This window comes from Tauraco erythrolophus, chromosome 1 (genome assembly GCF_009769465.1).
Source record: "Tauraco erythrolophus isolate bTauEry1 chromosome 1, bTauEry1.pri, whole genome shotgun sequence".
Taxonomy (NCBI): domain Eukaryota; kingdom Metazoa; phylum Chordata; class Aves; order Musophagiformes; family Musophagidae; genus Tauraco; species Tauraco erythrolophus.
In genome coordinates this window covers 31,707,672-31,722,472 of record NC_141465.1, presented here as the reverse complement: position 1 = coordinate 31,722,472, position 14,801 = coordinate 31,707,672, and the positions used below count along the sequence as shown (strand labels likewise).

General features: G+C 42.1%; 1 protein-coding gene across 2 annotated transcripts in view; it reads left to right on the top strand.

Annotated features, from left to right (window-relative positions):
- Window positions 1-13,711, top strand: part of GART (phosphoribosylglycinamide formyltransferase, phosphoribosylglycinamide synthetase, phosphoribosylaminoimidazole synthetase) — a 51,043-nt gene extending 37,332 nt beyond the window's left edge. For both annotated transcript variants that reach the window (XM_086617827.1, XM_086617835.1), the window contains exons 21-22: window positions 10,788-10,903; window positions 12,336-13,711. In XM_086617827.1, coding sequence (XP_086473953.1) covers window positions 10,788-10,903; window positions 12,336-12,518 — 299 coding nt within the window. In that variant the 3' untranslated portion in view covers window positions 12,519-13,711. The remainder of the gene's footprint in view (window positions 1-10,787; window positions 10,904-12,335) is intronic.
- The last annotated feature ends 1,090 nt before the right edge of the window (window positions 13,712-14,801 follow it).

The window sequence follows — 14,801 nt, the reverse complement described above, 5'->3', positions numbered from 1 at the left end:
GTGCTGTAGACAGCTGTAGTTAGGAGAGAGGAATCCCTCCCTAAGAGAAATGTTTTTTGAGTAGAGTATCTGTGTAGGCGGATGAGAGAGAGTTTCCTCTAATGCAGAAATCTTGTGCAAATAAAGGATGAGTTTAGTTCCCTCTGATTTAGGGACAGAGCGCTTCCAGCGCTGATGATCGCTTTGCACAGTGCAGGATTTGCATTACACATACGACTGGCCCAAGAGCAAAAGAACATACTTTCTGCAGTACAGCACGTTTAACTCATTTTTTAAATATCCAGCTCTGAATTGAGCTTGAAAACAGATACCTACCTGAGCTCTGACCAAGAGTATCCTTCAGTTAGGTGTTAGATGTGAGCTCAAACATTCAGTTCAGCTCGGGGATCTGTGCCAGCTAACAGGAGCCTGCCATAAAACTCTGACCCGGCCATGCCTAGGCAGTGACTACCCTAAACTATCCAGGAGTAATCAATTCTCATTGCTGCTCTCTTAAAAACTGTTACTTTTTCTTTCTCTCCCAGTCAAAAGGACATAGAGTGTGAAATTAGTTGTGAAACTCTTGCTTAATGGCCCTGAAATGCTAATTTTTTATGCTAACATAAAGGACAGATTAAGAAACAAAAACGGGAAACCACTTTCCTTTAGAACAGTTTCTGACAGTACTGTAATGAGAAACTGGGGAGACTCAGGGAGAAGTGCAGTGTTGTTTTCAGCTCACTGTCCTGATACCTGAAAAGGAAACTGAACTTTCCAAGACTTGTTTTAAAGTTTTAGAAAGCAGGTATTCTTTATTGCAGCGCTGGGTGCACGGGGGATTTCTCCTCCTAGCGTGCACACCGGCTTCTGGACAGAAAATTAGTTATACACTACAATCATGCATAATTCATAACATATTTACATATTCTTAAACAATTGGTTAATTTTCTCTCGCTTTTCATGTAAATCACTTCGCATGCTCAGTTTTCCTCCTCCGCCCCTTTCTTTTGGGTCTGGGGTGTAATTAGGGTAGGTGGTCCGTGAGTCGGTGGTCGCGATCTCCCCCTGCCGGAATTACCTTTTCCCCCAAGTCACTGCATGTTCACAGTTTAGAAAAACATGATAACAAAGTTTATGCAGTTTCTGCAGTTTCTGGGATGTTCCCTCCAAGGGCAGACAGTTCTTGATAAAGAGTCTCTGTTTTAATCACTGCTGGCAGCTTCAAGGATGAACGTCTTGTTAGTTTCTTTAGGTATGTGTAAATCACCTACTGCCGACTGAACCCTTCATGAAACTGCTACACAAAACTTTAACCCCTTTATTGTTGGGTAACAATTCCCCCCTTTTCTTTATCCTTGCGAATTCTTTCGCAAATTTCATATTGTTCATGTTTAAGAATTGTGAGTAGTACCCAAACTCTCCTAGTCAACTTGGTTAATTGGTACCAGAACATAAAGTTTACAATTGTTAGTATTGTTACTGCTACTAATACTACAAGCAAAGGATGAATGGAATTACAGGAAGTTCTTAGGCAAACACAGCCATTACCTATATATACAAGTACAGTTTTAGGTTTTTCGTCAGGATGTATCTCAAAGTGACAAACATTCTGTTCAGTGTCAAGACAGATGTCTTGAGCTCTGATGGTATTGCTTTCACAAATGAATCCTTGTTGCCCTTGCACAATGCATGTGCTAATGTCAATTGTTTGCCATTTATTCTCACTCTTTCGTGCCCACACTCTGTGTTCCAAGGGATACAGTGTAGTCCCATTGTGATTTAATCCTAATGCAATGATTGGATATATTGTGTATACCGAAGCATTGTGTATAGTTAACACAAAGGCTGTGACCATATCATTTTTGGGATCATAAGTAAAATTAACTAACTGCCACCAAGATTGGAATCTTTTTTCAAAATTATTTGCCTTATCCCATATCACTTTCCGAATCTCATTGGGTAAAGTGCCTTCTTCACCTTCCTTTATAATCATAGCTGTTGTGGATTGAATCCACGATTGAGCTTGGATGCAGCTGAGAGCTAAAGAGATATTGTTTTGGGCTGCACCAAATGCATCTATAATGGACTGATGGTCTTTTTCATTTATGTTCTCCCACTGAGGTAATGTACGTGATAAAAGCCACTGTTCACTTCCCAGAGCCAAAAGGGAAGATCGTAAAGGATGTTCCAACTTGTTTAGGTCACTAGTTATTGTAACTAATTTATTCATTAGGACCTCAGAGTCTATATTATTTAGAATTCCCATTCCTGTTCCCAGGATACCAGTAACATCCCTCTTCATTCGTTTTTCGGAGAAGATATTTCGTCTATGTAACCACATTTTCCACCCCATGTAAGAGGTTTTCAGAAATGGTGAACAGGCTGGCTGGATACTGGAGATGTTACTTTGCATTGACAATTCAACTCGTCTGAGGGATCGTGACGGGTGACGGGTTAAACAATATCTGCTGTTGTCCTGTATTCTGAATTACGTAAGGTCCAATTTCAAAAAATAGTGCCATGTCACCTTTCTGAGTATTCCAGAGGCAAATTATAAAGACAGGCTGGGTTAATGTAAAATTGCTCCAGCATTCTAGTTTTTCATTTTCGAGGGCACAAAGATTCTTTGTGAGCACAGAATTATTAGTTCCTTCTACAGTAATTTGAGTTGCTTTCTCATGGATGGTTCCATTGGTCATTCGGCAACCTATTTGGATCCCTTCTCCAATTGTTCCCATCAAGAGGGGAGCCTCACTGTCCTTGTCCCAGCCCCACTCATGTTCTGAGTATATTTGCATTCCATGCATAACCACAGTAGCTAAATTTAAGTTCAAAGATGGTCCCATACTTCCTGTGGACTTAAGGTAGGCGTGAGACCATGGCCAACTTGGAGTGGAAGTGTTTACCATTTCAATCATACTTATCAGAATGGTGACAATTAACATCGGGTCAGTCTTATTGTTGTTGGTCCTGTGGCTTCTGCTGTCCATTGTTCCTCAGGTGCTTTCTTCACCCGGGAGTAATGAATCCAAGCAGGTCGTTCTCTGATCTTGATCGCCGTGTAGGTTGTCAGCAATATCTGGAACGGTCCATTCCACTTCTCCTCAAGGGGGTGACCTGAAATAGTTTTAACATAAACCCAATCTCCAGGTTTGAATGTATGCACTGGAGAATCTAATCCCTGTGCCCTGGTGGACATTACTACTTTGTTTACTTCTTCCAATTGTTTTCCTAATGCTATCAGATATTGTTGTAAGCCCATTTCTCCAACTTGACTGAGATCTTGCCCTTGATACCTAGTTTGAAATGGTTTCCCATATAAGATTTCGAAGGGACTCAATTTTTCCTTAGTTCTTGGTTTAGTTCGAAGCCTTAATAAGGCAATTGGAAGGGCCTGATCCCATCTCAAGTTGGTTTCTTGACAAATCTTGCTTAATTGTGTTTTTATTAAGTGATTCATTTTCTCCACCTGCCCGCTTGCTTGGGGTCGATAAGGTGTATGCAATTTCCAGTCAATTTCTAAAAATTTACTAACAGATTGCACTACTTGTGATACAAAATGCGGCCCCCTGTCTGAAGAAATTACTTCAGGGACTCCAAACCGAGGGATGATTTCCCTTAGCAAAACTTTAGTCACTTCTCGAGCTTTGTTAGTTCGACAGGGAAATGCTTCAGGCCATCCGGAATAGGTATCTGTTAATACTAACAGATATCTATACCCGCCTTTTCTAGGCAATTCCGAGAAGTCTATTTGCCAATTCTGACCTGGAACACATCCTTTGTCAATGTTTCCAAACTTTACCCGGTTGTCTGCCTTTGAGTTATTCTTTAAACAGGTTTCACATCTACTAACCACATTTTTTACAGTTTGAAATAAACTTCGTGCTATTATTTGCTTAGAGAGAGAATTGTATAAAGCTTCTGTTCCCCAATGAGTTTTGCCATGTTCAGTTTTTATCAACATCCATAGTATTCTAAAGGGAACTATTATTCGATTGTCCTCTACTGTTGCCCATCCTGATGGATTAACCTTAGCTTTTAAATCTTTGATAAGCTTTTTATCTTTTTCATCATATTCTACCTTTTCAGGTAGTGATAAGGATTTTTCTGGGATCAAACTTAATACCTCACCTTGTTCCGCTGCTTGCCTCGCTTTACGATCAGCCAATTCGTTACCCACCTCCTTGTCAGTGTTACCTTTTTGATGACCTTTACAATGCATGATGGCCACAGCTGCTGGAAGCTGAACTGCTTCTAAAAGTCGCAGTATCATATCGGCATGTTTAATACCTTTTCCTTGTGTGGTTAAAAGTCCTCGTTCTTTCCAGATCGCTCCATGAGCATGTACTACACCAAAGGCATACCTTGAATCTGTCCATATATTTACTCGCAGCCCTTCAGCGAGCTCCAGCGCTCTCACCAAGGCAATTATTTCTGCCCTCTGTGCAGACGTACCTTTTGGGAGAGATCTTGCTTCTATTACCTGCTCAGTTGTTGTTACCGCATACCCGGCCATTCGGACTCCATTCTTCACAAAGCTGCTCCCGTCTGTGTACCAGGTATGATCGGCCTCTTCCAGTGGTTCTTCTTTCAAGTCCGGTCTACTTGCATAGACAGTTTCAATTGTCTCTATGCAGTCATGTACGATGGGGTCAGTTTCCTGTTTATCACTCAGGAAAGACGCAGGGTTAACTATTGTAGATGTAACGATTTCCACATCATCCTGCTCCATCAGGATCGCCTGATATTTTAAGAATCTTGACGGTGATAACCAATGTCCACCTTTCTGTTCTAAGACAGAAATTACTGCGTGGGAAGTATAAACGATCATTTCCTGCCCTAGGGTAAACTTGCGAGCCTCTTGAATGATTACGACGACAGCCGCCACTGCCCGGAGGCATCCTGGCCATCCTTTGCTGACTTCGTCCAATTGTTTGGAAAAATATGCTACTGCTCGCTTGTAGGGTCCCAGCTTTTGGGCTAAAATTCCCAGGGCCACTCCTCGTTTTTCATATGCAAACAGCCAAAAAAGTTTTGTCACGTCTGGTAAGCCCAAAGCAGGGGCTCTCATCAGTTCTAATTTTAATTCTTTGAAGGCTCTTTTGGCCTCATCAGTCCAAATTAATTGTTTCTGATTGTCTTTCAGTAGTTCATATAAAGGTTTAACTAACAGTCCATAATTATGAATCCATAAACGACACCAACCTGTCATTCCCAGAAAAGTTCGAAGTTCCTTTACCGTAGTTGGTTCTGGAGTCTTGCAGATGGCCTCCTTCCTTTCATTTCCGAGCTGTCGTTGTCCTTTGGAAATCAGGTATCCCAAATAGATCACTTCCCTCTGCAGGACTTGGGCTTTCTGTAATGACACTCGATAACCACTTAATCCAAGAAAGTTCAGTAAGTTCACAGTCCATTCTTTACACTCTTCTCTCTTTTCTGTAGCTATCAAAATATCATCCACATATTGTAAAAGAATGCCATTACCTGGAGGCCTTTCCCAAAGTTCCAATTCCCTTGCTAATTGGTTCCCAAAAATTGTAGGGCTGTTTTTAAATCCTTGAGGTAACACTGTCCAAGCGAGTTGAGTTTTACGTCCCGAATCGGGGTTTTCCCATTCAAAAGCAAATAAATTACGGCTTTCAGGGGCCAAGGTGAGGCAAAAGAATGCATCCTTTAAATCCAGAACTGTGAACCATTCATACGTTTCCTTCAGACTGGTTAACAAAGTGTACGGGTTTGCTACTACTGGATACAGATCCTCCACAATTCTGTTTATTGCTCTTAAATCTTGTACTATTCTGTATTTCCCATCTGGTTTCTTTACTGGTAAAATTGGGGTATTATATTCTGACTCACATTCAATCAGTAACCCAAATTTTTGGAATTTTTCAATTGTTTCTTTTATGCCCCTTCGGTCTTCCAACCTTAAAGGATATTGTTTTATTCTAACTGCACCAGAACCAGGTTTTACTTCCACCTTTATCGGTGCAGCATTCTTTGCTTTACCTGGAATCTCAGAAGCCCATACCCCTGGATACACTTGATCTAGGATTTCTTCAATCTCTGAGGTACCTTCAGTTGGTTTTTCAATTTGGATCATAGCCAAACTTAAAACTTCAATTAATCGATCATCTTTTACTTTGAATTCTACCTTACCCTTTTCGAAAATTATTTGTGCTTCCAATTGCTCTAATAGGTCCCGTCCAAGTAAAGGTTTCGGAGATTCTGGTAAATAAAGGAATTGGTGAATCCCTACTTGTTTTCCAATCTGAAATTTAATTGGCTGTAGAAAAAAAGCCTTTTTCTGCTGGCCAGTGGCTCCTATTACAGTTACAAAATCATGATCTACAGGTATTAGTTCTTGATTCAATACAGAATATGAGGCACCCGTATCTATTAAAAATTCCACCTCCTCATTCTGGTTCCCTAGCTTTAATTTAACCAGTGGATCCGCCAGGGTAGATTCCCCAGGTCCCCGTCATTTAGCTTCAGCAACCACCTCAGGCTTTAATTTAGGGCATTCCTTTTTCCAATGCCCTTGTTTTCCACAGTAAGCACACTGATTTGATCGTAACGTTGTTTGGAAACTCCCTCGAGATCCCCGGCGAGGCCCTCCTCTGCCTCTGCCTCTGCCTCTACTTCCAGGGGATCCTTGGGGTCCTGCACTTTGTTGTTGTAATGCCGAGATTGTTGCTGTGGCTAATGCTCTACTTAATTTTCTCCTTTCATTGCTTTCTCTGTTCCTGTACACCCTCCATGCCTCTTCAATTAATTTTTCTAAATTCCGCACTTCAGGCTCTTTTAGTTTTTGGAGTTTTCTTCTAATATCGTCTGATGACTGACCCAAAAATAACGATACCAATTGTTGCTGCCCTATTTCAGATGAGGGGTCTAAAGTAGTATATTTACGCATCGCCAATCGTAATCTGTCTAAGAATTCCGTGGGGGTTTCGGTTTGCCCTTGTTTTACAGCATAAAGTGCTGACCAGTTTACAGCCTTTGGGATCGCGTTTTCTAATCCAAATTTTATCCAATTTTGATATTGCCTTAATGTGCGCTGGTCTGTATTATCATTCGGATCCCAGTGTGGGTCAATCAGGGGAACATACTGATCGACTCCCCCTGCCATCGTTCCGGCTGTAATTTGAGCCTGCACTTGAGTTCGGGCTGTTTTTAGAATTAACTGTTTCTCAGTTTCAGTCATTGCATCTAACAGTATGTCTATATCTTTCCAGTCTGGGTTTTGATTTTTAACTATGAATTCAAATCTTTTGGTAATTCTTAATGGATCATCTCTGTAATTTTTAACCTCTTCCCTCCAGGTGTCCAAATCTCCCATATAAAAAGGGACCTTAATTGTCATCGGTCCTGCCGGCCCCATAGCTTCTCTAAGTGGTGCCTGGAGAATTGGTCCTGTTTTACTACGCGTTCGGGCAGTAATCGGAGTTGATTCCTCCTCTGCTGCAGGAGGTGATGGTGGTGCTGCTGCTGCAGGGGGTGATGTTGGTGGTGTTGATGCAGGGGGGGATGTTGGTGTTGATGCAGGGGGGTGATGTTGGTGGTGATCCCCCCACTGCTCCCCCTCCTGAGTTACTGTTCCCATTGTTCCCATCAGGAAACCCCATGGGTAATGCAGGAGGTGGTGATATATAATCTTCAATCCTTTCCTCACTTTCCCGATCTTTTGCTTTCAAACACCTTTCTCCAATACTACATGCTGAACAACATCGTTTCAGCTTTCCTTGTTCCTTCTTTTTATCTTTCTCTAGTGCCAAAACAAAGGGGTCTTTAGGGACTAAATTTATACCACATTCCTTTTGCCACTCAGGATGATCTCTTAAAGTGAAAAACATATCAGCATATAACACCTCATCCCATTTTTCATTTCTTCTGAGAAACAGCATCAATTGCAATAGAGTATTATAATTCAAAGTTCCATTATTTGGCCATTTTTCCCCTTCTTCCAATTTATATAACGGCCACCACTGGTTACAGTATTTAACTAAAGTTTTCTTATTTACGTTTCCTCCTGGGGGACCCCCAATATCTTTCCAATGTGCTAAGACGCATCCTAACGGACTCTTTTTTAAAATTTCCCCGCTCTGTTGGTTACCCATTATTTGTTGGTTATTATTATCCCAATCCTGTTGTTACCAAACAAACAACTGGAATTAAAATTAAAATAACACGTTCACTCTTATTTTCTATTGCTTCGTCTATCTCCGGCTGTTTCCCCTGCGGGAGGACAGAACCACGGATCAAGACTCCGCACTCGCTTTGTACTAAAAGTACATTTCAGTCACACACACACAGAACAAAAACAAGTCTTACAATTGCAACCACAAAAAAATCCAACCATACAATTAATACAACTCTTAGAATCACACAAACAAACACATAGAATTCAATACAGGATTAATATTTCAGCTTCCAGATGGTTTCCGGTGGGACTGGAACCCACAATTGTAGTCACTTAAGTGTGTTTTTTTTGTTGTTCTTAAGGCGCCTTTGGTGGGACTGGAACCCACAATTGTAACCAAAGTATACCTTTAAGGCACTGGCTGCCCGGTATACGCTGTCCTGCGCAAGTCTCAGCTTACGGCTTACGGAAAGCTACCCCGAGTGGGACTGGAACCCACAACTGTAATTGCTCCCACAACTATAACCAAAGTATACCTTTGAGGCGCTAGCTGCCCGGTATACGCTATCTTGCGTACGGCTTACAGAGAGCTACCTTAATGGACCGGTCCCCAAACCAAAAGAATCAAAAGAATACCTTAATACCTTCTCTAAGATGGAAGATGGTCCTTGTCTGTTCCCGCAGCGATCCGATTGAGGCGAGGAGTCCCTCCGGGGAAATCCCCGGGGGTACCCAAGGGAGTCCTGTTCTCAGCGGGTCCTGCAGCCGAACAGAGAGAGTCCCATCTGGGTCGCCAAATCTGATACCTGAAAAGGAAACTGAACTTTCCAAGACTTGTTTTAAAGTTTTAGAAAGCAGGTATTCTTTATTGCAGCGCTGGGTGCACGGGGGATTTCTCCTCCTAGCGTGCACACCGGCTTCTGGACAGAAAATTAGTTATACACTACAATCATGCATAATTCATAACATATTTACATATTCTTAAACAATTGGTTAATTTTCTCTCGCTTTTCATGTAAATCACTTCGCATGCTCAGTTTTCCTCCTCCGCCCCTTTCTTTTGGGTCTGGGGTGTAATTAGGGTAGGTGGTCCGTGAGTCGGTGGTCGCGATCTCCCCCTGCCGGAATTACCTTTTCCCCCAAGTCACTGCATGTTCACAGTTTAGAAAAACATGATAACAAAGTTTATGCAGTTTCTGCAGTTTCTGGGATGTTCCCTCCAAGGGCAGACAGTTCTTGATAAAGAGTCTCTGTTTTAATCACTGCTGGCAGCTTCAAGGATGAACGTCTTGTTAGTTTCTTTAGGTATGTGTAAATCACCTACTGCCGACTGAACCCTTCATGAAACTGCTACACAAAACTTTAACCCCTTTATTGTTGGGTAACAGTCCCAAACACCTTTTTGCTCAAGCAGCAGGCAGGGAGATGCTGATGCTTACAAAGGGGTGGTTTGAGATACAAACCGCATCTGAGGTACTGCTGAAGATCAGTCAATACATTTGCCTCTTCAAGTTGCACAGGTCAGTATCTGCGTGAATTGCAGTGAGGGTGCAAGTTTCTTGTCGTGCTGCCAGAAATGGCCTTCACTTCACATTACAAAATCATGAGCCTCTATTTCGGTACACTGCTGCCTCTGCCAGCTCAGTCTCGCTGCTTGGCATTTAGGTGGTGTTCCGTGAATCCTGATGGCATACAGTCTTCCTAAACAGGAGCCATGCAGAGACGGCGTGGGCGTAGCATACTGTGATATAAATAGCATCGATGGGCACTTTTTTTAATCCTGTAAGGGTTTGTACTGAATCAGATAAGAGCAAATATGGGGCTGTCAAGCACCTTTTGACTTCACTCTGGTCCAGAATGGGCAGGAGGAGTTGTCACAGACATACTAGGAGCAGACAAGGCAAGTCTGCCAGAAGAAAGAAGGTTTTCTCATGGTTTAACCATTGCATTGCTGTAGCAGCGAGACCCTGAGGTCACGGGCAGCCACTCTCTCCTACTTTACAGCTAGGTAGGAACTCAGGCATATGCTTTCTCTTTTAAGGGAAACGTGAAGTACAGGTTTCCCAGGGTTGTATCCACGGTCGCACTTAGTTGAGCGTTAGAGGTTACATTATCGATTTTAGGATCCCCCAGCCAACTGTGTGGAAACTAGTAGTGGTAGACAGATGCTTTTCAGAAGGGCAGAGAGAAGGGCTCCTATATGAGCAGCTGTTGTCTTTTACTAAGCCAAGACAGGTGTGGAGGAAAAGTCCAGGCTAAAGAATTTTTGCCTTGTCACAGGGGGTCTGTTACCTCATTTGAAACTGCACCAAGTTTCTTCCCGGGGCTGAGTTTGTAAGGAAGAGGATTGTGCTTGTGATCAAAGCAGAGAAGAACAAGATGCTGAGGAAAAGGACAGCTATATCAAAAAATTAATCATTACTAGTCACTGGAGAAATAAGCTGTGCAATTAATTGTAACTGATTGCTGTCTTTGATTTTTCCAAAATGGCAAGATGTTCTGAAATGCTTTGCGCTGGTTATCTGTCAGTATCATCAAAACACAAGCGTATGCAAAAGTCGCAAAAAATCTTTTTCACCGATGTATTTTGTTCCTCTGTTGATTATGGTACTTTGAACACTCTGGTAAGGCTGAATGCCAAAAGACAATGACCTCACTTATTTTCCAGGAAAAATACTGAACATCCACCCGTCTCTACTGCCTTCTTTCAAGGGAGCAAATGCCCACAAATTGGTGTTAGAAGCTGGAGTCCGGGTCACAGGCTGTACTGTACACTTTGTAGCTGTAAGTACTTCCTTCTCCCTCCCTTTAACTCTAGAATTCATCAGTCTTAAGATTTCACCTCAGAGCTTGCTTGGAACACCCTTATACCATCACGTTTGAGTACTTTTTCTCCTTTGTTCATTCATAACATTATTAGACAATATAGTGCTTTAGTCTCTGGAGAAGGAACTGGAAATGAATAGTCTATACAGGTGTTTGAGCTTTACCCAAGTTAAGTTCTTCCCTAAGCATCCCACTGCTGCCTTCCACCAGTTGGAGTGGAGGTACTAGTTCATATAAGGCCTTGGCTAACTCAAAATCTTTATTACTACACAGCACCAACTTCTTAGGTTTTATCCTACGACCTTCCTTATTGTTGCTTTCAATTAAAACAAAAAAGACAACAACACTGGAAATGGCACAAGAAGCTTGGATGCGTTAAGAAGTAATCCAATGTTTGTGGAAACAGAGAAAAACGTAACAATTTATGTTATTCAAAAACTAAGAAAACAAAAGCCAGAGATCTCTCAACTTGGAAGATGCACATTTTTATCAGTTCAGGGAGCATTTTTTCCATCTTGTTCAGTTCTCAGGGTTGACAGTAAGTAGACTCCCCTCTTCTGCTGGATTCTTCATATTATCCTCCCCTTTTCCACTGCTCCTGAAATCTATTCTCATGACTGTTGCTTTCTCTTGGAAAAAGAGACAAAAAAACTATTTTTCCAGATAGAAGAAAAAATTGCATTCCTTTCTCAGTGATATGACTTAGGGTTTCTTCTCTGGGTGGCAGTGTGCTGAGAAACAATAAGTGAACAACAGGCATCTGCCTCATTAACATGCAAACGAAAGATCTGCTGGGTCCTCTAGTCCGGCTCTGTGCCAGCACTTGGCTAATTCACTCTTCGGAACTGAAAACATGAGGAAGAACTTCTTTCACAGTAAGGATAACAGGACACTGGAACAGGCTGCCCAGGGAGGTTGTGGAGTCTCCTTCTCTGGAGATGTTCAAAACCCGCCTGGACATGTTCTTGTGTGATCTGATCTAGGTGGTGCTGCTCTGGCAGGGGGATTGGACTAGATGATCCTTTGAGGTCCCTTCCAATCCCTAACATTCTGTGATTCTGTGAAATGTCATCATTTTGTCCAATTTAGCCTGTCACGTCCCCAGTTAACCTGACTTTTGTTGTTTTCTGTAGCAGAAACATTACTTGCTGGTGTTCTGCCTCCCTCCGCTTTTTCTTTGAACCTTACACTTCCGTTAGCTCCTCACGGGCCAGCATGAGTGTCAGCATCTTTTCTGCGCTCTTCACACTAGCCAAAATTCATATTTCCTGTAATAGTATAATGATAAACAGATCCTCGAGGCAGCTGGATTACATTCATTATTGTGCAGCTGAGCCCCCCTCTCTCTCCTCCTTCAACCGTACAGACTTTCTGGCTGTTGCTTTTACAGGAGGAGGTTGACTCTGGGGCAATCATTTTCCAAGAGGCAGTTCCAGTTAAGATTGGTGACACGGTGGAGACCCTGTCCGAAAGGGTGAAGGAGGCTGAGCACCGAGCCTTCCCAGCTGCCCTGCAGCTTGTCGCCAGCGGGGCCGTACAGGTCGGGGAAGCCGGCAAGATCTGCTGGAAGTAGGAGCAGCACCTTCCATGAAGGTCCTCAGATGGGACAGCTGGGGTGCCTTAATTGGTCAAAACACAGGTTACAGCCTAAAGACACGCACATTGTATTCTCTTCACAAAGTGTTTTCAACATAGAGTTTACCATGTCATGTTCTCACTCAAATGGTTAAAGATTTGAAATAAAATCTGGAGAAAGCCACAAATGGGAATATTAAGGCAGGGGGCTGTTCTCAGTAGCTTCAGCAATGGCTCTGCTACATGCTTCCTAATTATAATCACTTTCTTGGCCAACAGTTTGGTTCTTAATCACTTTTTAACAAAGAAATAAACATTCTATTGGTTACAGAGACATCTGAGCATCTCTGAGATTGACTTAGGCACATCAGTATTACTCTCTAACAGACCGTACAGGCTGTAACAGGGGATTCTCTTGTCATGTGCTGTGAAGTGCTTGTGAGGGAAAGTACTGGAACTAGTTCAATGGAAGAGACGGCTAAAGGCAAAAAACTTTACTCATAAAAATCTCTAGCCAAAACAAGAAACCCTGGCTTCCCAAAACATTAACTATTCCTGCAGATAATGAAATGTGGGGGTTTTTCTCCATATAGTTTCTGTTTTAATGTTGGTAAATCTTGTCCAGCCCAGATTCTGTGGACATATCCCGTAATTTCAAATATTGGACCTGCTATCAATCAGATGCTAAATAGTATTAAATATCTGCTGACCGTTTGCCTTCAAGTATCCCCATGTGAATCCACATACGAATTCCTCTCAGAGATTCAGAGCCAAAAGAGTTGGGTTGCTTTTTTTTTTTTAATAAGCAGAAAGGGAGTTAGGACTAGATAAAAAATGTGTTCTTGGCTTGTGAGACATTCTTCAGAAATTCTGCTGAAGTTAAGTGCCTTTATTCTTGGAACAGTATTTTCCTGTTCCTGGAATAATACTGATGGAAACCCAGTCAACGTTATCATTCTGAAAAAACCAGGTTTTTTGCACAGCTGAACTCTTGTGAAAAAGCACCTGATTTTCTTTTAATGTTTTAGCACAGCTGTGAAAACACTTTGATGTATTTAGTAAAATAATCAGTTTTCCTCCATACAAACCAGAAGCATCTCACTGAGGCTGATTATGTATGTTTTAGAGGTCCCCTTTAACAGAGAAAGCTCATTTGTATTCTGTGCACTGATGTCCTTATGGTACTTCCGTGTTGACGTAATCTCAATTTGGATTTGAAATAAAGTCTAATAAAGTTGAAGAATTAAATATCAAAATCTTTCCTTGGAATTCCTTTACTAGGGGTATAAACTGGAGGAGGAGTGTGTGAAACGGAATCTAACTTGGTCTACAGCACAGCAACTGTAAATCGGTTTGTGAGGTTACAGACATATGCAATCCATGTTAAGTTTGGAATGATTGGCAGAGTGTGGTGACCTTACTGTTTCAGTGGCCAGATGGTCCGTGGTGAAGAAACTTGCTGACAAAATATTTCTGTCATCATTTGTCACTGAGGATAAAGCTCAAGCAAACACAGAGGAAAACGACACGGTCAAATTTAATTTGCTTGTAAAGGGCAAAGAATAAAAGCTAAGTCTTCAGCCCAGCATTTTTCCTTACAAACCTGCCCTCCCATGGAAGGCCCCCCTGCCCCGCAGGCAAACTGCCCACCAAGACTTGAAATCCAGCCTGTCTCAGTGAGAATGTAAAACATGCGGGGAGCGTCCGGCTCTGGCAGGGCTTCAGTCTGCACAAGTTCAGCGCCTTTGCCGTGGCACAGCAAAGCTTTTACAAGTCGAAAGAAATTGTGCTTAAATTAACTTGGCGTGTTAAAAGAAGTAGGATTTCTAGAGGTGAAATTGCTACCTGTACAGTTAATAAATACAACATTATTGACAAAAGCGGTTTGAGCACTGCCACGGAAGCTAATAGCAGAAGACCTGGCAGCCCCAAATCCAACACCCCATTCCGTCACAGACATCTTGAACGTGACACAGGTATTTTGTCGTCTAAGACGGGTGAAAAATGGGATTTAAGCACCCCTCTGTATGTCTACAAATGCATAAAAAGAAATTTCATTATGAACTGAATCTTAGATGGCTTTGCTTCAATTACCAGCCTGTAAAAAAAGAATAAATAAGTTAATGGCCTAGCATCACACCCAGCCTCAGAAGGATGCCAGGAACACAATGAGAGTTGTTTGATACCATGGTGATCGTCTGGAGACCCAGCAGAGCACAATAACCAGCACCCTATTCTCTTGTAAGGTTTTATTTGTTAGGTCTGAAACATTCAGTCATGC